General features: G+C 36.7%; 1 protein-coding gene across 2 annotated transcripts in view; it reads right to left on the reverse strand.

The window, feature by feature from the left end:
* Positions 1-24,818, reverse strand: part of LOC137399688 (ribosomal protein S6 kinase-like 1) — a 34,775-nt gene extending 9,957 nt beyond the window's left edge. The window contains exons 1-14 of one of the 2 annotated variants that reach the window (XM_068085882.1): positions 24,686-24,818; positions 21,883-22,036; positions 20,365-20,480; positions 19,639-20,183; positions 18,368-18,515; positions 15,477-15,602; positions 15,136-15,268; positions 13,943-14,130; positions 10,648-10,716; positions 9,797-9,935; positions 6,496-6,639; positions 4,089-4,229; positions 3,383-3,499; positions 1,129-1,357 (exon numbers count right to left, since the gene is read on the reverse strand). In XM_068085882.1, coding sequence (XP_067941983.1) covers positions 1,129-1,357; positions 3,383-3,499; positions 4,089-4,229; positions 6,496-6,639; positions 9,797-9,935; positions 10,648-10,716; positions 13,943-14,130; positions 15,136-15,268; positions 15,477-15,602; positions 18,368-18,515; positions 19,639-20,183; positions 20,365-20,480; positions 21,883-22,036; positions 24,686-24,781 — 2,345 coding nt within the window. In that variant the 5' untranslated portion in view covers positions 24,782-24,818. Of the gene's footprint in view, positions 1-1,128; positions 1,358-3,382; positions 3,503-4,088; positions 4,230-6,495; positions 6,640-9,796; positions 9,936-10,647; positions 10,717-13,942; positions 14,131-15,135; positions 15,269-15,476; positions 15,603-18,367; positions 18,516-19,638; positions 20,184-20,364; positions 20,481-21,882; positions 22,037-24,685 lie in introns of both variants that reach the window. The other variant, XM_068085881.1, reaches the window with a different exon arrangement.
* Between the last annotated feature and the right edge of the window lie 151 nt (positions 24,819-24,969).

Here is a 24,969-nt window from a genome sequence, read left to right on the forward strand (position 1 = left end):
TCTACGGAAGTCTTTAAACCTCCCTCTACGGAAGTCTTTAAACCTCCCTCTACGGAAGTCTCAGATATAAAAAGAGGGCAGTAATAACATAATACCAACCGCAAGTTTTACTAATAAAAAAGTAGATTGTCAGTTACAGAGCGATAATGATGATAACCCACATCTTTCATTGAACTACACATGGCTAAAGTTTTAACATTTATTCCAGTAGCAATTACGCCTCATTAGAATAAAGTTGGCAGTTCGCAAAACCATTTTCTCAAAATACTGAGACCGCTAACTAAATACGAAAATATTAACTATTTCACTACCACGATCCGCGTAGTAAGGCTTGGCTAAGTGTTTGCGTATGGCTGAGAGCCACATGGTGCAGCTTTAGTAGGCTTGGCACAATCATTGCTGGTAAGTGAGTAGTTAATTAACTAGCCAATCATATCTGCGCTTAAACGAAAGAAAACAATTATCTGCATGTGTTGAGCCAATAGAAATTATGTTTACAACCTGAGCAGAGTCTCGCTTTGCAAAAGATTTATTTTTTATCACGATTTTTTCTCAGCAATGACCAGTCATGTCTGATGCATTCCAGCTATGAAGGTTTCACTAATTTTAGTTCTATGGACTTTCAGTGATTTTCATTGAACAATAGTACAGCTGAGAGCGATCATTTTATTTTTAACACTAATAGTAATGTCATAAGCTGTAATAATATTAATAAATCATCTGACTAAAACATGCTCACGGTCTTAGCAGAAATGGCCGAAAGTGTCCAAGCTCACTCTGCAACACATTTATAGCCCTTTTATGGCATCAGCTGATGTAAAATTTTATGCTGATTTATTTGTTATCAAAATTTGTTTTTGTAGACCATTTGGTTTAAATTTATGACAATTTATACATGTGCGTCTTCTCAAATATTAGGTTTTACCGAATACGTAATTATGCCCTGGTAAAGAAATGAATTTAGTAGCGAAAGAGTTAGTTTGTTTCATAGCACCTTATGGGACGGCATGTAATATGAACCTGTGTACAAGTGTCAGAAAGTTCTACTTACACAGTCTCGTTGCTTGGGCAACACCTATCACAGCTTGTGTGCCATTGCAATCGCCTATCAGTAACATATGCACTAACCCGAGAATGAGACCTGTGTGGTGGAGTTCATCTATTGCCAGAAGCAACTCTGCAGCCCACCGCTGCACGCAGCTTTCTGGAAGGTATGGTCTTGAATGTCTCCTCTCTGACACTTCAAGTTCTTCAATGAAAGTCGACCAATTGCGGTGGCGGGCCGAATTAACCGAATCACTAGCCCTCTCGACGGAAGCGCTACGGCTCTTTGAACTGTTAGAGCGACGAAGAGACACTAAAATGTGCAAATAGTGACTGTGACTAGAGAGTAACTGACTAGAGAGTGGCTGTGACTAGAAAGTGACTGTGACTAGAGAGCGACTGTGACTAGAGAGTAACTGCGACTAGAGAGTGGCTGTGACTATAGAGTGACTGTGACTATAGAGTGACTGTGACTATAGAGTGACTGTGACTAAAGAGTGACTGTGACTAGAGTGACTGTGACTAGAGAGTGACTGTGACTATAGAGTGACTGTGACTATAGTGACTGTGAATAGAGAGTGACTGTGACTAGAGAGTGACCATGACTAGAGAGCGACTGTGACTATAGAGAGACTGTGACTAGAGTGACTGTGACTACTAGTAACTGCGACTAGAGAGTGACTGTGACTATAGAGTGACTGTGACTAGAGAGTAACTGCGACTAGAGAGTGACTGTGACTATAGAGTGACAGTGACTATAGAGTGACTGTGACTATAGAGTGAATATGACTAGAGAGCGACTGTGACTAGAGAGTGACTGTGACTATAGAGTGACTGTGACTAGAGAGTGACTGTGACTACTAATGACTGTGACTATAGAGTGAGGGTTGGAAGTAATAATAAGTGACAATTCAGTATTTATAGTATTGTAGGTAAGTGGTCTGCTAGCTAGATCAGCTAGATGGTGCTAGTTGGGGCTAGCTTGTTCTATTTTGCACTAGGCAGTGGTAGCTGTAAGACTACAGACTCTAGCGATAGCTAGCTAAGTTAACTTACAGGAGAATACGAAAAACTGATTGCATTGCTGAATGTAACGTAAGGTAGGTAGGTACATGTAGATGTCCATGAAGAAAGCTGATCGAATTAAAAGGTCACTCACATTAACTTATCACCAAAGATTTGATAAGAGAGTATAGATGTTTTTCTATCAATTGATACTTCGTGTTTTCTTTTAGGTGATCTGACTGCCAGGATGTTTCAAGATTAAAACCGAGAGAACTTGATCGTAGTTGAAATGCTCAGAGGAAAAGCCTTCACCAAATTGACAAGGAATTTTGCCCTTCACATGAGTACCTTTATGTCGGTTGTTCTAGAGTTGACAATTGCAAAAATATGTGTTTTGCGCTCATAAGGAGATGCTTTGTTCCTATAAGGAAATTATGTTAATTTTTCGTTTTGACAATAGTTTGGTATGTTAACCAAGTATTATTTATCCGAGGAAACGATTCTTAATAAAATAAAATACTTCACAATCACATAATTTATTTCCAATAACACAATAAAAAACAAAATAAAAAGATAGAAAGAAGCAATTTAAAAATAAAACGAAGTACGACTTACTTAATATGAAAGTAATGAGACATGGAAGATTGCCTGCTGGCACGAGACTGAGACAGAGTCACAGTAGGTACATATTTGAAGCCACTTTGAACAATAAGTAAATGGGGGAAGGGGGATGACTACGATCCAAAACACCAGGAAGATTGTTTAATGTGAGTTTGAAAACCACTAACATTACTACCAATAATTGGGTGACAGGGTCGTTCCTCAGGGCGATCAATTATGCAGCTGAATAGAAGCAAGCACATTTGCTTTCATTTATTTGCAGCTGTATTTTGAAAAATTGCTAAGTATTACTTTCAATTAGCTGATGGCAAAATTCTTTATGAAAATTTTAAAATAACAAGTTATACAGTTCAGTGTAAAAGACTCAACGTCGGATCATTGATTCATCCATTACTTAGCAATAGAGAGTGTATTGGCCATAATTGGTAAATTCTCAAAATTCTGTAATAGGGGTGAACGCACCTCCATACTCTATGTATGACTACTATTGTATGTTACTGACTTATTATCCTCAAGCCAAGAATCGTGTCACTGTTATTACTATAACTAACACGGTCGTTGTCAGCTATATATGCAGCGGTGATAAGTTAGTCAAATGATCAAACTTGTGAACTGCGATGTTTTATTTTGACCGATCGGTATGAAATGAATCACGCAGTTACAACCATTACTGATGCTAACCAGAGTTTATTTCTCTATTGTTGACACTTACTTCTCCTCGTAGCAGGATGTTCACAAGAATCTCCTGAACTCGCCAGTCCTCGGTTAGCCTCTGCACAAAACACGTCATCAGACGCAGGCGCTTGAGGGGAGATCTGAGGCATGGCAGCTGCTGACATAACAATTGAGGTTAGAATACAAAGACCCTCAAAGATTGACAGTGAGTTACATCTGGTCAATCTGAAGATGCGATGAATATCACTGTCACTATAACTGACACTAAAAACGGATGGTTCACAACAAGTTATAGCATGCATATGCCTTTGAGTAGGCATAGTGCTTTTTTGGTGTGAACAATAACCTTTTTGGTGTGACGTCTGCGTAGCTTGCTGCAAGCAGAAGTTTTAAGAGTATTGTTGTACAAACAATGTCTCTGTGACCTTGGCGGGACATGTCCGATTTCAGTGGCAAGGGAACCTTAACAACTGAAAACATGTCCAGTTGCAGAGAGCAATTTAAGGTTGGATATCATTCATGTCACAACCAGTAGCCTTTTTGAGAATTGAACTCCAACCTGTTGTTTACAGGTCCGGAGCTCTAGACCACTAGGCCACTACTGCTCAGTTGTCAATAACCTGGTAAGATATGAAGTTTTGACTGCTTTATCCCTAATAATCGAAAAACCTCATAATGCAACTGTTCCGAGCATCTAGTAATCAAATAAAATCTGAGAGACCTTGTCGAAAGTAAATATATACCTTGCATATCTGGACTCTCCATCTCATTTATACTGCCGGTATTTGAACCAGATAGTGAAGGGGAATCGATGCCTAACACTACTTTACGGTAGTTCTCACTGCATTCATCCTGAGCAAGTGCGGCAGCAACGTGATCCACCCCTAGAGAAGAAAACTGACAAAGATACTAAGAGGCTGAAATATATTGGGAGATGCCTTATATTAAGCGAATGATAAATTAACAATGGCATGAACGAAAGCAAAATAACCAGTGAAAACAACCAAAGGGAAGGAGGATGACAGTTGTACCATGTTACAAAAATGGCTTGTAATCAAAGCTGTGAACCATACCAGTGGAAGTACATCCTAATACCGCATCATACGGCTACTCGCATCTTATTGGGCAATTTAATTCCTTTCTGTATGAAAAAATACCATTATTTGAAATGCTGGAGTAACTAGAAATACTAAAGGATTTATAATGGGAGGTTAATTAAAATAGTGACTATTAGACTAACAAATCATGCCTCTACTTTAGGTTGTCTCACATATTATTATACAAAGCCAAGAATAGTTTTAACATCGAGTAGCGATAAAGGGATAGTGCTTATACGAGAACAAATTCTATCGCTGCCCAATCAAGTAATGCTCTTTGGTAGAGCTATGACTTTCATTAGTGCAAGTCATAGTAATAGTAGCTCACTAGTCATAGTAATGACTAGTGAGCTGTATTCTGGAAGAATACAGCTCACTAGTTGTTATGTCAATGAAAATATAGCTGAAGTTATCTCCTCACAACGTGCTGCTTAGCGATTGCATGGAAATAATTTTATGGTCATCACTTAGTTGTATTTAAACTTTCTACTAAACTTTCTTAACATTTCGATTTAATCATAGTTTATTATAAGAGTAGAGACCTGCGTTATATGGCCTACATGTCATCATTGCATGACCTAGATATCATCATTACATTACCTAGATGGCGTCATTTTATGACCTAGATAGCATCATTACCTGATCTAGAAGATATCTTTAAAGGACAGCTTTATATATTGGACTGTTTATCTAACCCTTCTATTCAACTTATTTAGTAAATAAAAACAAATTAACCATGTGACACCAAATACGTCAACATTGATGCCTCAACAAAGCTAACAATGCTATGTCAGTGTGTGTGAGTGGTGCAATGAAATGATTTGACTGGGGTGCGCCTTGCCGTTGCGATGCGTCCAATCACGAGGCATTGCGGTGTCGGTCGATAATTTCACTGCCGTTTTATGGGCGAGTCATGCGGAACGGCTTAGGTTTTTCTACGCTTTCATCTAGAGCAGATCAGTTGGTCACACTGGTCTCTGTATTTTTGTTGTGTAAATATACCGTAAATTAGACAACTATACTACTCCATTTTTAAGTACAAGGTATTTACTATTTAATATATCATACAATTTCTGATTTTATTTTCTTTTTAAACCAACTTGAATTATTTGTGTATTAATATTTTCTTAAAAATCTGTTTTCTTTATTAGTTAGGTGCCGCTAAAGTGAGACAACTCATACAGTATTATAAGCTAACATAAATCTAGCCGTACCAGACCAATAAAGGGCAAGAGGTAATTACTAATCTTTTTTATAATTTCTTATCGCATTCACAAATTCTTGCCGATTTTCACGAATTTTGCTCATAATATTGTGACTTTTATTTTAGCTTTCACAGTGCATACCAAGTATGGGCACATATAATAAAATAACCCATTCAACCTCAAAGAATTGCGTCTAGTCCTATCGCACCCGTAGACGCATACCCTTACTTATAACCTGGTACAGCTATAATATCGTTGAACATGTACTATGGCCTTCGATATAAAAATGATTATTTCAGATCTCTACTTTATATTGAGCATATACTGTATTTCAATAAGCTCTCGTTTTCTGTTTTCGTCTTTTTCATTCCTCAGGCTGTAAGCTATTCCTCTAGTTTCATGTATCAACTCTGACTATTTCAACAAAACGAATAATAATACTGGTATGAGACATGAGAAACTTTTTTACCAACCAGCCGGAAGTAATCCAGTAATTAGATCCACATATTCGCTGTGAGATCAAGATCCCAATTGGCAACGACTGGTCTATTTCACCAAATAAAACAGTATACCTAGAGTTCTGTTTCTATAATAATATCTACACTAACACCTGATGACATATACTGTATGTTGGATAAATAGAGAATAATGTATTAAAGGAAAAGTCTACATGCATATGTAGATAATAGAGCTATCATAGTGTGAGATAGATAATAGAGCTATCATAGTGTAAGAGTTCGATGAAAAGGAATGACAAACCAATTGTGCAACTGCACACACTGATTAAGTGTACAATTGTACAACTGCACCCACTGATTAACTGTACAATTGTACAACTGCACACACACCTGTCTTCAATTCAGTTTCTTTATCACCAGATGTTGAATACTTTTTACCGCTATAAATATTGTCAGCTCCATCTGGCAAAAGACGATCAGATTGAGGCTCCGGTGCTTGTAGATAGTTATGTACATACTGCCATAAGGTGCCCCCTGAGAACAAATATAGTCCTGAGTAAATAACTACTGAGATGTGCGCAGATATGCCAGTTGATTTAATACCAACACTGTCCTGCACCAAAATATGTAATTTACATAAATCATCCGGTATATAAGACTACATGCTATATTAAGTAGACTACAACTTAATGCTTTAAATTCCTCGATGTTACCATAATGTCAGAAGAAATGATTAGAACCAGCATAAAATATATTATTTACTAACTCAGTGCTGTATTTTAAAAACTAATTTTGATGCAGTCAAACATTTGCCAAAATTTATGTCACTTGCCAAAAAATTCCGTTTAGAGTCAAAGTTTGACTGTATTCACGATTGGCATTAAGATGTTCATTTGGATCACTTGACCATGGCGTGAAAACATGAGATTAATCATACCATTAATAATTAGGTGATAATTTAATGATAATCTATCAAATGCTATAAATATATATTCATGAACAAGTGACATAAATGAATCATTATAGTTGTATGACATTCAGAAACAAAAATTAACATTTTCAAAACAAAAATATTTGCATTGTTTGCTCGGATGGCTGCGTTCTGATTGTCGCTTAAGTCAATACCTTCCACAATGTTTTCTGACCTCACCTCTTCTTCTGCACTGCTGAACTAGTCGATATTAGCGTCCAAATAATATTTTGGCAAAGCAAAACTTTTACGCGTGGCATTTATCACAAATGCAACACGTAAAAGTTTTGTTCGCTAAACGTAACCTTTGACCTAAAACTAGTCGTTAATCTACCATTGTAAATGTAAACCAGTTTTTAAATATGTGTACTACAAAGTATCAAGACCGCGTTAAACAAGAAACTACTATTAGCCTGAGACAGGTATTAATTTTTTCTATGGTATTGCTTTCAAAGTTTTAACGAAAAAAAGCGAAAAGCTTTGGAGTTTGACAACGAGAGAATTGATTGTTATTGATGTAAACAATTCATCCCACGACCAAACACGAGCGAATTGATTGTTTGGGAGCTTTATAATAAATGCATATGCACACACAACTCCCGAAAAATTATCCGTCAACGGCCGTTACCAAACCCTTGTACCAAAATCCCATCAAAAAGTTTAACCATTTTTATGTAGAGTCGTTCAAGTATAATAATGATACAAAACACATATAAACATACTTAAATATGTTACCAAGTCTTTGAAAAGTTGATGCAATATCCTAAAACTAACCCATCTGATTGGATTATACATTAATAGACAGATTAATTTGGCCTAAAATCGCAATAAAAACTTGACAAGCCTTTTTTAATCAAAATTAAGACCGACCAACGAAATGCCGATAAGGCCGTGCGACAGAGAGTAGAACCATTAAGTCGTGCGCATTTCACGAGAAAAATGTGCACATCTCACCATCTATGGCATTGCCAATTGCCGAATGTTTCTGTAATTAATGTAGAAGTACTGAAAAGTAATCGTTTCTTTTTTGCCGATTCTACCGGACTCTGACATTTTGGACACTTATAATGAGTACTTTGGAATTCCAACTGATGTCCAAAGCAGTGAAAGTAAAGGAAATGACGATGATATTTTTCTAACGATTCTTATAAGATTATTACAATATTTAATTGTAAGAATAGTTATTCGATTTTATAAGATTATTATGAGATTTAGTTATAAGAATAATCATTCGAATTTACAAGATCGAAGTATATAGTGACCGATGGTGTGCAATATGCTACTGTTATTATTTTTCTAAAGATTTTGTTGATGATACTACGGCTGTGCCCAATATCGTGGTACTGCCAAGCTGTTTTTAATATCTGCAAAAATAATATAGATAGATATAGAGATATACATCTATTTCTACGACAAACAGCTAAAATCTGTTTGGATTTTTAAATTCAGCATAATTTTTTAGATATAAATACAGAAATCTAGATGAATATCACAACCTCTTGATATTGGTTGCTATGACCAATGATATACAGCCCCCAGCCTGTGTATATTATATTACACAGCAGTTTGCCATTTTACTTCTAATATTGCATTTCTCCTATTGCAGGGAGAGATATAAACATATAATATTTTCCTTTCATTATTGCTGTTTGTTGTACATAATAACACCCAGTACATTACAGCTACCATTGCAGCTACCATTGCAGTTCTCCTATTGCACTGCAGTGCCATTTGACTGCTAATATTGCATTTCTCAACCGGCAGTAACCTTTCTTTTTCCATTATCACTTTGGTCGAGGGCTGTATGACAGGGGAATTTCTAGCCATTAATACGGTTTTTTTACACTTTTCTACTGATCGCTTGATATTATGGGTTCAAAACATCAAAGATTGTCAAGGTGACGGTCAAATGGAGGTGGCGTTCAAATGGTGGGTGGTGCTGTTTTTCAGCCCTTTTCTCATAGCAGCGGTTAAATAGAGGTGGGGTTCAAATAGAGGTGGTGCTCAAATAATGCTGGCGTTCAAATAGAGGTGGCATTCGATTAGAGGTTTCCTGGTATGTGGACAAGCTAAGAGAAAGGGCATACACTGTGATCTTTAGAGCCCTGCATTTCTTAGGCCTCAGATTGATGCTGTCTGTAAAGCCTGGCTCAGATCAATGCCTGTCGTACGTGACGTGCTGCGGCATGCTATGCAAGACTATGCAGGTGTGCGGTTCATGTGAACAAAATAGCTATGAAATCGCAGAATGATGCAAGTAAATCCTGCGTGCATTCCACAAGAGCATTGTCCTGCGCGGTTGTGCGTAGTCGTGGGATCAATACGCTAAGATTGATGTGAATCGAGTGCGCAGCATAATCTCAGACTCATTATGTGTCTTGCCAGTAGAAAGTAAACCGAGATTGTACAGCTATCAATTGCGCCAGTGACAACATTTCTTTTCATAGGATGTAATAGTTGTGTCAGTCTACAATTTCATAGTTATTTGTTTCACATCAATCACACGCCTACGTGAGCTTGCATAGCAGAGCGCAACACTTCACACGCCATACATATGACATTGGTCTAAAAAAGTTCAAAATGCGATGCAACTTGGCAGTGACAAAAATAAATTTAAAAAAACTATCTTTTGGTAGCGTTCTCAACGATGCAACTACAAAAAGCAATGAAGTATTTATTACAATCATAATTTATGAGATGCCGTTATAAAAAAAAACAAACCTTGCGCATATTCTAGAAGTAAATAGATCGTTGACTCCGTTTCAAAGTACCGCTTGAGCTTGACAGTACGAGCGCACTTAGTTGGTACAACTTGGGTCGACCAGGCTCGATCCATCACTTGAGCATTCTTCTGAAGAACCTTTTATAGAAATGAAATAACAAGATTCATTTCTGACAGTGGCTAGTGAACTACGGAATGTACTCATGCAATGCTCAATCATCTAGTACACAACTCTACTTTAATACAGCTGCTGTTTATTGCTCAATTAGTTCATAAAATAGTTCATTAGGTTACAAAAAGACAAAGATATATAAGCCATAAAACAATCATTGTCAAAACTTAAAACAAGTTCAAGATGTGTTCACTTCATCTCACTGACCATCTCAAAAGTTCAGCAGATTGTAAAATGATCAACACTAGCGATCCCAACTATACTCAAGTATAATTAGAAGGTAAGTACAAAATATTCGTGTACTAATGCAGTGCCTGGCGTTGCAGGGTATTAAAAATCAGCTTATAAACAGTGACATATAAACTGCCACTTGCCGTTAGCCTGGCACATTGTCAATGGCTGATTTGAGTAAGCTAGTAATAAAGAGCCGTGAGAGCAAGCATAAAATTACGCTGCGCCAAAAATAAAGCAATATTTTCACTCACATAGCGACATATATTGCCCAATGAATACATCGATCTCGCGTAGTTCAATGGTTTAGCATATCGTTTGGAGAATGGGAGGTTCCGAGATCAAATCTTCTGCGATACCAATTTTTCATTCCAATATTTTAATAGCTATAGCTGGACAAACCGAATCACACACAAACTTTGAGATTTAAAAAGAAGAAATAATCACCTTGACAACGGAAGTCTCTTCAGTAAGTTTATCAAGCACGAGCATGTTGCCTCCAATCAGCCCAAGTACCTGCCACATAGATATAACAGTCAGCATAGGCATGCTTCGTGATTGCTAATATATTTCAGCATTCTTATCAACATCTTTTGGATTGAAAGACAATTACCAATTTGTCAAGCTAATGAATTTGCAAATTAAGAAAATTGAACAGAATAGGAAGAAGTGCACTACAAAAGCTTTCAATTACTGTACAGATTTAAAACAACTTAAACCTTGGAAAACAAAATACAAACATAACTCGACATATGAATCCCCTAACATGCGAGAAACTTGGGATGTAAGCTAAATTTTGAGCAAAATTTACCTTGAGATATGAGACAAATTTGAGATACAAGCATATAAGGGCATATAAGAACGTGAGAGCATACTTGTATGCCTTTTACATATACAATGTATGTATGAAAGAGGCCACTTTGGAGAACAGCATAGCTCAGCCATTCTCGTCGGATCATTTTAAAAAAGTTTCAAAAAGACTGGCTAAAACTGAAAGCAAGGCAAAAAGCGCCAAACCGGAGAAATATATTATAAATAAAAACGAAAACCAAATCAGAATTAAGATTATTCACACCGCAGTTAGCCACCACAGTCTGTATTGAAGGTACATTAAAGATGTGGTTGCGTCAAAAAGGTCGATTTAATGGAATTAAGACCAATCAAAGGCTAAAACATCAGGTACAATTAGATGTCAATTTTGTCTTTGTAGACTAACCCTGTCCAGAGATATATGCGTTTGAATGAGGCCATCTTTTAAAAAGCTCAGATTCCAGCGGGTGCTTCATTCGTGACGTAATGAGTGATACATTTGAAAAGAGCCCACGAGCGATAAATAAAAGATCTCTTTTTTAGCCAACTATCAGGACGAAATTTTTATATAGGTCATATTAAATTTTATCACTCGTAAAACGAGTTATCTGTGATGTCAAAGATTCTCGTTGTTAGGGAGATTACTCTATTACTAGTTAGTTACGCACATCGACTACTAGTAGATTCTAGTAGCTATATGCATTGAGATATTTATTTCACATTATTCATCAGACATGCAGACAGGTTATGGTTAGAGCTGACAGGCATCAGCAGCGTTATGCTGCAAAGGAAGATAGGAGAATGGAGGTAAATTTATCTTCAACTTTGAGTATCCTAGACATATTTTCTAAGCTAACGGTAATAATTTTACTAGTCATGAATACATCTACTAATAAGTAAAATTATAACTTTTTGCGATCACGAATCATCGTTGTATAACTTTTTAATCGTTTCACAACTTTTTATCATTTCACCTAGCTATAGCATTTTCTTTGGCATTTTTAGCTAGTAAATTAGATTTATGATTAGCATTTATGTTCAGTGTGTAAAAAGTGAGAAAAATCGATTGATCAATGCTCATCTTCAACTCTCAGAAACAAAGCTTCGAATTGTTGGCTTGGCATATTTATGCTTTTGTTAAACATTTATTCGTTTTGAAAATTACACTAGCAATCTATGTAAATCTCAAATTGAAAGCTTCAGTAGATACGCGTTAGAACGACATATATATATATGAATGACATTTATTACATTTGTTTTAATGTTGCAGGATGTTTATGTTTACAGGTTTACTAGCGGAGCAGTCGTGTCGGTCTGGAAACTGCCATAAATGGGAAAGAAACACGAATGTGTGCTGCACAAACCATAATATGTTTTGTTTGAGTTTGCTGCAGCAGATTAATTTGTCCTATTATATGAACTGAAACTATGTGAATGGCCACGACTTGGATGGATGTTTTTAATAAAAAATTTGTGCTGCGATGAAAATTTTTTTGCTTGTAAAAATTATGTAATAAAATAATATTGTTGAAGACAATGCAAAACATGATTTGCAGAACATATTGAATATATTATAGCCCTGTTATCATCTGTGCTGAAATCTTTTCTGATAGATGGATTGATATTGACACTTGACAGGTACTTTTGAATAGCTCGACTCGATTCCAACGAACTAAATATTAAGTTCAAAAAATTTTATTCGCCACCCTACAAAGTGAAAACAGCTGAGTCCACAAACCGCCAACCAAGTGCAAGAATGGTTTTATTAACCCTTTGCCAGAATCAGTGGGTTAATTGATTTCAACGAACTCAACGTTGTTTTGTGTTCACTATTTCAGTCAACTCATAAAATCATTTGTTTTGTACTTGAACTAACTAATCGGATGGGACCAGTAAAATTTTTTACAAATTGATACCAATAATGACTAGATAACGTAGACTATACATGACTTTTTGGGATGCATTTGGTTTCGCCATATATTTGAACACATTATTCCCAAATATGGCAGCGTGCATATTTTATTTAGTAGCTAGTTTCCGGTGTGCGTGTAGCAACTGAGAACTTAGCTGATACAAAGGCCGTGATGAAATAAACTAACTCAACGACATAATTACAGTAGACCGGTAGAATTGGTAGTCGGTACTCAAATGTTTACACAGCATTTAGAGGAAGTTAATATGACAAGTTTTCAATTTCCCTTATTTGAGGCATTTGAAACATTCATAATAATTTATCTGTAGCTGGATTTAAAATTTTATTTTAGCCAACATGAGTAAAAAATAAAATATATGCCAATAGAGCCACGTAGGACTAGACTTTTATCGCATTAGCCGATGTGAATACGAGAGATAGAGACAGGTTGTATCACACGTTACATCATTTTGGGCAAGTCTGGGCATGTTTTTTTGGCCTGAGCGTTTTTATCGCGATCGAATTTTTTCGATTTTAATCTTCAAATATCTTGACATTGAGATCGCCTAACACAACAAACAACATATCAACTAAGGGACAAAAAAAATACTCAAACTCAATAACTCAAATAAAATCAACTCAAATTTGACGCAACCACATCTTTAAGAACTCATACAGTACTGTACATAGTAGTGTCACATTTTATTGTAGATCATAACCGCTAGATAGGTATTTGTAACTTTGTGAGTGTAGGTAGTGAACGATTAAAACAAATTTTTCAATCGTAACATCCTGCTTTTGGGTGGTTTTTCATAGGATAGAAACGGATTAATTTGTATTTAGTTATTTTATATAGAAAAGGCTGCTTTGAGATGCAAAAAATAAACATACAAGCTCCGTTAGTAAGTTTTAATAACTTTAAATAAAATTAGGCTCGTATGTCGAGGTATGACTGTATCGAGTACCCGCATAACAGAACTATAACAAATGAACTGACAATTATGGGGTTATAGTGATAACCTTGAAATTAGCGAGCTCAGCCAGTCCAGCTCTCAGCTTAGCCACATGCCTCGGGACTTTCTGCTCACTCCACCTATTACTGTCCTCACCCGTGCTGTCAAGGTGCCGAGTGTGCAATTCTTCAGCGTACAGAAGATACTCCGCTGTCTTGCGCCTTACAACACATCTTCTTGCTTCATCTGAGTCACCTGTATGGGATACAGTATCACTCTGAGTCACCTGCATGGGATACTGTATCACTCCGAGTCACCTGTATGGGATACAGTATCACTCTGAGTCGCCTGTATAAGATACAGGTCACTCTGAGTCACCTGTATATGATAAAGTATCCCTCTAAGTCACCTGTATAAGATACAGGGTCACTCTGATTCACATGTTTGAGATACAGCGTCACTCTGAGTCACCTGTATGAGATACAGTGTCACTCTGAGTCACCTGTATGAGGTACAGCGTCACTCTGAGTCACCTGTATGGGACACAATATCACTCTGAGTCACCTGTATGGGACACAATATCACTCTGAGTTGCCTGTATGGGATACAATATCACTCTGAGTCACCTGTATGGGATACAATATCACTCTGAGTCACCTGTATGGGATATAATATCACTCTGAGTCACCTGTATGGGACACAATATCACTCTGAGTCACCTGTATGGGATATAATATCACTCTGAGTCACCTGTATGGGACACAATATCACTCTGAGTCACCTGTATGGGATACAATATCACTCTGAGTCACCTGTATGAGATACAATATCACTCTGAGTCACCTGTATGGGACACAATATCACTCTGAGTCACCTGTATGGGACACAATATCACTCTGAGTCACCTGTATGGGATACAATATCACTTTGAGTCACCTGTATGGGACACAACATCACTCTGAGTCACCTGTATGGGACACAATATCACTCTGAGTCACCTGTATGGGACACAATATCACTCTGAGTCACCTGTATGAGATACAATATCACTCTGAGTCACCTGTATGGGACACAATATCACTCTGAGTCACCTGTATGAGATACAATATCACTCTGAGTCACCTGTATGGGACACAATATTACCCTGTAATAAGTTCAACATCAGATGAATAAATATGTTGACAGCTTCTGTATTCTTGAAATTTGAAAGATACGAACCGACGGACACAGACCTTATTATAGTAAAGATTTGGAAGATACCTTGCACCCCTGTAAGTAGCATAGCCACAGCTCTCTTATAATAGTCAAAGGCTACTTGGTAATGACCTTGACCCTCCTCCTTACGCGCCTTGCGGATCTGCTTGACAGCTTTATATAAATAGTCCTGCTTGCCCTGCGAATTGTGTGCAACCATTAAATATTGCAAACGAATCGAACAATCATGCCCCGGGAAGATTCATGCGTGTTACAGCAAGACCAGCAATAACCGTCTCATCACATTGACACATATACAGAACATAGATGTTGGCAGTTATGATAGGCTGTCAAGCTGAATAGGAGTAAGGTGGACAGCCACCCATCAGTGCTGCTGAGTGTTATACCTGAACATATGTAGCAAGAGTATCTGCCGGGAAAAGACGTTGGAGACTCGTTTCATCCGCACTACCTTCTGATTGGCTCACTGTGCCACAATCAGCCAATAGCTGAGAGTTTGTGATGTTTGAATCCTAAACGATTATAGAATGATTGTAGGTCTACGCAAACCGATACAATATGGCAATATGTACATGTATGTTGTATGATTCATGACATTGCTGACATGAGCAGTATGTTGTATGATTCATGACATTGCTGACATGAGCAGCATGTTGTATGATTCATGACATTGCTGACATGAGCAGCATGTTGTATGATTCATGACATTGCTGACAGGAGCAGCATGTTATATGATTCATGACATTGCTGACATGAGCAGCATGTTATATGATTCATGACTTTGCTGACATGAGCAGCATGTTGTATGATTCATGACATTGCTGACATGAGCAGCATGTTGTATGATTCATGACATTGCTGACATGAGCAGCATGTTATATGATTTATGACATTGCTGACATGAGCAGCATGTTGTATGATTCATGACATTGCTGACATGAGCAGCATGTTATATGATTTATGACATAGCTGACACGAGCAGCATGTTATATGATTCATGACTTTGCTGACATGAGCAGCATGTTGTATGATTCATGACATTGCAGACATGAGCAGCATGTTGTATGATTCATGACATTGCTGACATGAGCAGTATGTTGTATGATTCATGACATTGCTGACATGAGCAGCATGTTGTATGATTCATGACATTGCTGACATGAACAGCATGTTGTATGATTCATGTTGTCGAATTTCCGACTTTCCACATAGAAATCTTATTGCTGGTGGATTTCATATATTCATATAATTATATTTATACTAGAAATTCCCCTGTCATACAGCCCACCACCAAAGTGATATTGGAAAAAAGAAAGGGTACTGATGGTTGAGAAATGCAATATTAGCAGTCAAATGGCACTGCAGTGAAATAGGATAACTGCAATGGTAGCTGTAATGTACTGGGCATGGGTGTTATTATATACAACAAACAGCAATAATGAAAGGAAAAGATTATATGTTTATATCTCTCCCCCTGCAATAGGAGAAATGCAATATTGGCCAATATTAGAAGTAAAATGCACTGATATTATTAGAATAAACAATATTATTAATATAGTAATACAGTAATAATAGAAAACCAATGCACAATTTTGTTTACATTTCAAAACGCCATAGCTAACAATATCAAGAAGTTGTGATATTTATATAGATTTTTAGAAAATCTATTTAACAAAACTATTTAGAAAAAATAATAACAGTAACATATTGCCCATCATCGATGTTGTTAGTGTGACTATAACACTTCAATAGTCATCCAAACTTATAATTAAATATTGTAATAATCTCATAAGAATCGTTAGAAAAAATATCATCGTCATTTCCTCTACTTACACTGCGTTGGACATCAGTTAGAATACCAAAGTACTCAAAAGTTTCCAAAATGTCAGTTACTTTGAAATCGGCAAAAAGAAACGATTTCTGTACTTCTACGTTAATTATAGAAACCTTCGGCAATTCGACAATGCCATAGACTGGTGAAATGTGCACTTTTTTTCGTGAAATGCAAATGACTTAATGGTTCTATTCTCTGTCTCTCGGCGTTTCAATTGCCGGTCTTAATTTGAATAAAAGTAAGGCTTAGCAAGTTTTAATAATGATTTTCGGCCAAATTAATCTGCCTATTTGTGTATAATCCGTTCAAAAGGGTAAGTTTTAAGATACTGTCGACACTTTTCAAAGACTTGGTAACATATTTAAATAGGCTTATATGTGTTTTGTATCGTTATTATACTTAAACGACTCCACAGAAAAATGGTTAAATTTGTTGATGAGATTTCAGTACAAAGGTTTGCGACGCTGTTGATGAATAATTTTCTTGAGTTGTGTGCACATGCATTTATTATAAAAACTCTCTAACATTCGCTCCGCTCGTTTGGTCGTGGGAAAACTCTCAAATATTCGCTCCGCTCGTTTGGTCGTGGGAAAACTCTCAAACATTCGCTCCGCTCGTTTGGTCGTGGGAAAACTCTCAAACATTCGCTCCGCTCGTTTGGTCGTGGGATTAGCAAATCTAAAACTCGAAGGTTGAAGCCGGAAGAAGTTGGAGAATAATGAAGTTTATTAAACTGGTAGCGTGCGAAACTGTGATACATGAAGCTTCTTGGTAACAATTTTAGGCATTAAAACTATTAACCGGCTTAATAAAGCAGATGTCGGACGGAATACAAGACATTGTTCCATGAAAGTTCAATTCTGCATTGATTTACTTCATGAAGCATTAGCAAAAACTTAATACATTGTACTATAATATTATCTTCCAATAGGTTACATTACCAGAAGAATTGCTTTCCTTTCCACTATGAAACTGAGCATTATTTGCATTGATGCGACGGAGTTGATGGGCGGAGTTGATGGGACGGAGTTGATGGGGCAGAGTTGATGGGGCAGAGTTGATGGGACGGAGTTGATGGGGCGGAGTTGATGGGACGGAGGTGATGGGGCGGAGTTGATGGGGCGGAGGTGATGGGGCGGAGGTGATGGGGCGGAGGTGATGCGACGGAGTTGATGGGGCGGAGGTGATGAGGCGGAGGTGATGAGGCGGAGGTGATGGGGCGGAGGTGATGGGGCGGAGGTGTATAAAAGCTGGACTCAAAATAAGCTGACAGCAGAAAAGCACTTGAAACACATTCTGTCAAAATGATGCTTACAAAAACCAAGCTGACAAACATTATCACCACAATATTCTACAGACCAAGCATAAAGTTCGTATTGCGGTTCAATGTGCACTAGTGTGCTAGTTGATTACACAGGTTGACGGACAGGAGATTTGACCAACCTGACTGGAAAAGCCCGTACCATGGCAGGGGTCAAACTCACTCATAATACTTCCTCTAAGAACTGACTGATCCTGAAGTTCCGACACGTTGCCAACTTCGATAGAAGACCTTGCTGAAATACTGTTATTATTTCCAAACCTTATACTTCTGCAATAGAACAGTTAGCAGGTGTACCATAATGCTCGGTTCAGAGAATGTGGGATTGAATTTCTAATGTATTATAGTGTGCTGTAGTACTATTCTTCTAAATAATTTATTAATCATCAAGTAGCTGCGTCCTTTCTATTTCCAAACTCACTCCTCTAAGAGAAACATCAATTTGAATGAAAATAACGGCAATCATAAAAAACAATCACTTGCAAATCTTGCACTTTAAAACCTTTCCTAATTTTAAGCTTACAGTGCGTATAACGCTCCAACTCTTTTGCTACCAAATTAATTTCTTCACCAGGACATAATTACATATTCGGTAAAATCTAATATTTGACAAAGGCGCATATAAAATGTCATAACTTTTAAACCACACGGTCTATAAAAACTGCTTTGATACCAAATATTTTGATAATCAGCATAAATTTTTACATCGCCTGATGCCATAAAAAATCCTACAAATATGTTGCACAAAGCGCTCGACCACTTTTTCGGCCATTTATGGAGATACCGTGAGTGGGACAGAGTCAGACAATTTCTCAATATTATTACAGCATACAGTATTATTATTACTGATAAAGATCAAAATAATTACTCTCAGTAGTACTATTGTTCAATAAAAATCACTCCAAGTCCATATATGTAAAATTAGTGAAAATTCATTGCTGTGTTGCGTCTGACATGACTAGTCATTGTTAACAAAAATTAGCGATAAAAATTAAATTTTGGCAAAGCGAAACTACACTCAGAATAGGTTGTAAACATATTTTTATTGGCTCAACACATGCATATAATTGTTTCCTTTCATTTAAGCGCAGATATGATAGGCTAATTAATTAACTACTCACTAATCAGAAACCATTTGTACAAAGCCTGTTAAAGACGCATCATGCGGCTCTTGGCCTTATGCAAACGCCTTGCCAAGCCGTACTGCGTGGCTCGCGGTAGCGAAAGTGTTTAAAAATTAATTACAATTAAATCAATGATGAGAATTGAGGTACCCAGACTGTCTGCTTCACAATGACATGTAGAAAATAAAGTAAGCTCATTGTAATCGAGACACACCAAATACCAACTTCGGTCTTAGAAACAATCAAGATAGTGTAACATATGTGCCTACCCATCATCCAGGTCGCTGGTTACACAGTTATTCTCAGCTAGGGATTTTATCACTTCCTCAAAGTCATCTCCTGTAAGTGGCTCTCCTCCAGAGCTAAACCTATCCACAGAAGACCTCTCTTCAAAAGGCCTGTGCACAATAGAATCGTCTAAAGGAAGTCCCTCTACAGATGACCTCTCTACAGGTGACCTGTGTTCAAGAGGCCGGTCTTCAAGTGCCCTGTCTTCGAGAGAACTGTCTACTGAAAACCTGTCTATAGGGGAACTAACTACAAGAGGTGTTCCTTCAAAAAGTTGGTCAGAAGGGAGTCCGCCTCCTGGAGGCTTGTTTTGTAATGGGCTGTTTTCTAGATGACCGCCTGCTTGAGGACTGTTTTCTGGAATCCTATCCTCAATAGATGTACTTTCAGAGTTTATCTCATCAGAGTTAGTCGCACTGCCACCCTCTGAGTCAGGAGTTTCAGACTGAATCAAAGGAGTGAAACTTTCTGGTTGAAGGATGTTGGGCTCATCTGTAGAATTTGTTTCTTCGTATGGAATAGTCGTCTAGAGATTAAGAAAAACTTTATGTACAAATATTATTAAAAAGGAAATAGACACAATACCGAAGCATCTGACTTCTAAATAAATTGTTACCCTGTTACATCCCTAGATGACATAAAATCACTTGATAGACCTTAATTGGAGTAGACAAAAGGCAATTTGTTGTACTACATCTAGTACTCACCTCAAAAAACTGCTGAACTGCCAGGGAATTGAAGAGGTGCGCCTGTGATGCGATGAAATTTAAAAGTTCAAGAGCGGCTTGACGTCTTTCCTCAATAATAGCTTCATCGAATCTTCCTGAAAAACCGTTGAATATCAAGTAGTGCTCAACATTGGCACTGCTCTCCCTTTTGTTCCCAGTAAAACCATATTAACCAGTTTTGCGGCTTTTTTAATTTAATTTGTCAATTTAACCGCTCGATTTAATCCAAAAAGCTCTTTGTGCCAAGTCGAGAAACCACCTTTTTGTCTACACTGCTTAGCAATGGCTTGCAAGAATGCAACAGTTATTTATCAAGTTGAGGGTTGAAATATCAGATGACTACATCACATGTAAAACAACAGGAAAACTAGAAACTTGTTCACAAAACAGGTTTATGAATTATCATTTAGGACAAATGTACAAAAGACTAGTGTACAACCATTTGCCTGTGTAATAGAAGGAGTTGTCTTCTCTTTCCTAAATAATGCTTTAAAAGAGAAAAACCATTCTTAATTTAGTACATTATATGGACGCTAAGTAGCGATATATTAGTAATCTGTTCACATAAGCAACCTAAATTCACTGAATTATTTTTACCAAACATTAATAAAAGAGCTAGCAAATTTTTTACAAGTATTAATTTGCTCAATTATATAGATAACTAGAGCTCAATGAAAAAAAATGTGAGAACCAACATTAGAATTTGTTAATAAAAGATTATGAGAAAACAACAAACTTGCAAATACAATATTAATTTCATAACAAAAAATTAATAATACCAGTTATTAACAGGCCTTAGACACGCAGGTTGATTATTACATATATCCTTGACAAGCATAGCAAGCACGCTAGAACATCAGGTACAACAACATAACTGCCTGAACAGCTACAAAAATTAAGTGTGAGTAAACGAATTACCACCATGAATACAGAAAACACGAGGCATCTCAGCAATGTCTGCCGAGTTATTGATACTGGAATGTACAAGAACATTCTAAAAAACAAAAAATAGAAAAAAATTACTTTAAAATTCTAGTGCTACATTGTGGAGTTTAAAGAAAATCTTTCTTTGACCAAAGCTATTTTTCTATATGACGCAAAAGAAGGTATAAAATCAACTTTCGTTTAAAAAGTCTCAGCATAAAAAGCCATTTTCAAGGCCATACGAAGTGTTTCAAATGAATTGTTTTGCCAACGAGATTTCCATGTTTTGCTGAATTAGACATTACTGGTTAGCATACTGTGAAAGTGAACAGCTAGCAAGTTACAATCAACCTTCTCCAGCGTCTCACTAGGTTATACTACAAAGTCTGACGTCTGAAACGTTTAGCTGGTACCAATCCTCTACGTAATACAAATAACATGAATTTGAATACAGACAATTCTGTATGCCCATCTTTCGACAAATAATATACATCTCCTCAATTAACTAGTCGACCAGGCAGCCCAAACTTGATAGCTTCATGTGTAATATCTGACAAGCGAAGCCAATATTACCAAATATTTGAGGTTTTGGAAATCCTGGAAACGCTTGAGGTCGATGAAGATTTCGATGAACCAAATATAACGTTTTGTGTAGCTTGAGGAAGTCTTTGTACCTCTTCCAGACAATGATCTCTGTTGTCGCCTCTGGTGAATGCACAGGAAATACCTATGGTACAATAAGCTCTAATGTAAAAAACATGTAATAACAATTGTTGTACATTATTGTATTTTAGTTATTTAATGACGGAATACAATAATATATATCAGTAGTTATGTTTATTCCAAAATCGTTATTAGCAGAATACACCTTAAAACCTCTAATTGAACCCCACCTCTATTTGACCACCATTATGGGAGAAGGGTTGAAAGAAGGAGCGTCGACCTTTAATTGAACCTCCATTTGACATTCTTTGATTTTTTCGAACCCATAATAGCTAGTCAGAAAAAATGTCTACAAAATCATATTAATAATGAACCGCTTACATCAATAACAACCAACTCTCTCGTTTTCCAACTCCAAGGCTTAACGTTTTTTTTCATTGAAACTTCGAGAGCAATGCCATAGAAATAATTAAACCATAACTGGCACGAACAGTTTTTATTGTTTTTTCTAGGTAAATCAGACACGCTGATTCCGATTCTGTACTCAAAATAAAGATTGGTCCACTAACTTCAATAACGGTCTCGCAAATGACACAATCAACACAACAAGCTCCACCAGTTTGTGACATGTACTAGCTTTTTAGTAATGGAAGTTGGAGATGTTTAGTCCGATTTAGAATGATAGAGATGGGTGTCTTAAAACTCATTATTATCTAAATTCAGCCTTCAAAATAATTTCAGTCTTTTATGAAAGATAGATAAATTATTTTAAAATGCTCGTAGCTTGTTACAGGATGTTTAATAGGATGAACGCCGAGAAAATGAGCCCAAAAAAACGCGATGAAAAAGATGTTTTGAGCTCTCGATTTTTTCGGTAAGCAGCCTATTATTAAAATTTTCAAAAAATGCCGTCCGAGGTGCCTCACATCATCGCTGTTTAGTAAATCTACACTCATGTGTGCAGCTTTTCTTTGGCAGCCTGTATTACATGACTCATCAGTTGGCATTACGGGTTCAAACTGTGTGCTAACATTGTGTAGAAGGTACGAGCGGATAAACCCTCTGATATAGGAGCTTTGGTTAAGAAAAACGGCTTAAGCCGAAGTGCATGCTGAAGTCAATAAAAACAAGCACAGCCAAAGCTCTAGCTGAAATTTATTTCTAGCAAAACCTTAAATTATTACTTATTATTGTTAATCAAGTCTTTTTATTTCTTAACAACTAGTTAGTTAGAATCGCTTATTAGCTAAAAAGAAATTTATCACGAAAAGAAAAAAGTACAGAAAGCAAATTATTTTTATGAGATGGAAAGGTTCTAACAACCTCAATTGAATGTAATACTTTGTTGGTAGCAAATCCAATTGCCATTCTGCTTCACCAATCGTGTTTATTTGCTGATGAAGCTTTGCAGCTCAAACTTTTAGGACCACTTTTGTAAGCTGTTGTTGTTTTGCTAGAATGATAGTTTCCTTAGATGATGGTCAAATGTTTAAATCAACCCATCATACGTGCAGTTACATCATAGTTAAACTCTCAGATGTATGTAGCATGAACAAAATATTATATACCAGTATCTAGAGCAAATGTAATTTAGCACATGACTGTAGCAAAAGTTGATCAACCATGGTACTTTTTTCTACAACTTCGCTACATTGCATGCCCAGCTAATTAAGAAGAGAAACGGACTGAAGAACAAATTGATCAATTTCTGGCATTATATGTAGCACTCTTATTTCAGCTGCCCAGCCCTAGCCTTACACGTTCAACCTCAGATTAACCAATACTAAGTTTTTGACTTGTTAAAAATATTGTTCGAGTGCAGATCAAACTCCAATCCATTCATTACCGCTGTATCTACTGCCAAAGCATCTTATGCTAGCATATATAGAATACACTTTTACCAAGTTTGGTTTTATGTACCCATTTCATATCTTACAATAGATGTAAATTGTGGAAAAAAGTTGCCCAACTCATATATTTGTATAAGATGATTATCAAGAAAAAATTGTAACTGTTGGTAAAGATAGTGCATGAATTTAGTTCATACTATGTTCTACACATAGTATGAACATACTATGTGTAAACATAGTAGACATACAGACATAGTCCATACACAATAAATTAGAAATACTAAAATAATTTAGTTTTCATATACTTTATTAATTGATTAACGCATAGCATTTGATATTTAGCTCAAACTTACATTGACCAGAGTGAAAAAAAAGAGAGGTGTGGGACAGAATCAAGGCGGTAACAGAATGAGGGAAGTGAGCAAGGAAGAAATAAGAGACAGAAGAAGCGGTAGAGAGATGCAGAAAGAATATAATATAAATATAGGCTTACATGAAATAGAGGGGACTGGCGAGAAGAGCCAGAAGAGACAATAGGCACAATAGTCAGGAAATATCAAAACAAGAAAGGAAAAGATAACATGGTCGAGAGTAAAGAGTACTAAAATTAAAGAGACGTATAACATTTAGTTTGAAAAAGACATAAACGAAGACGGTAGCAGTTGAATAAATAGCAGATCTTGTGGCTCTCAAATACACTTAACAAAAAATAAAAGTCAACATCTAGTTCTGAAACACACGGCGTTGTATCTCAATGGTTTGCTGTGGATTACCGGAAAACGAGAGACCAATAGCAGAAACTTAATTCCATTAGAAGACTTTGATGCAGTTGTTGTTTGTAACAGGGAAAACTCAATGCTTACTTTTGATGCAACTTTATATATTGTATATCCGTCAGAATGTTTAATTGGATTCGTAACATCAAACCACCGAACCCAAGAATCACGCCTTGCAGCCATCAACAAGAACTTGCCAGAGCTCCATTACATGTACAACAAATTCGAGAAAGGTTAAGCCTTAGTTCATCGTATGAATATTCGCAAACGAAAGGTACCCAACTCAAAACGTCGTAGCCCTGAGCTATCTAGAAAACTTTATTAGTTTGCCGTTAATTCTAGCGATTCAAGAAATATTAATAATTTTTATT

This window comes from Watersipora subatra, chromosome 7, assembly GCF_963576615.1.
Source record: "Watersipora subatra chromosome 7, tzWatSuba1.1, whole genome shotgun sequence".
NCBI classification, from domain to species: domain Eukaryota; kingdom Metazoa; phylum Bryozoa; class Gymnolaemata; order Cheilostomatida; family Watersiporidae; genus Watersipora; species Watersipora subatra.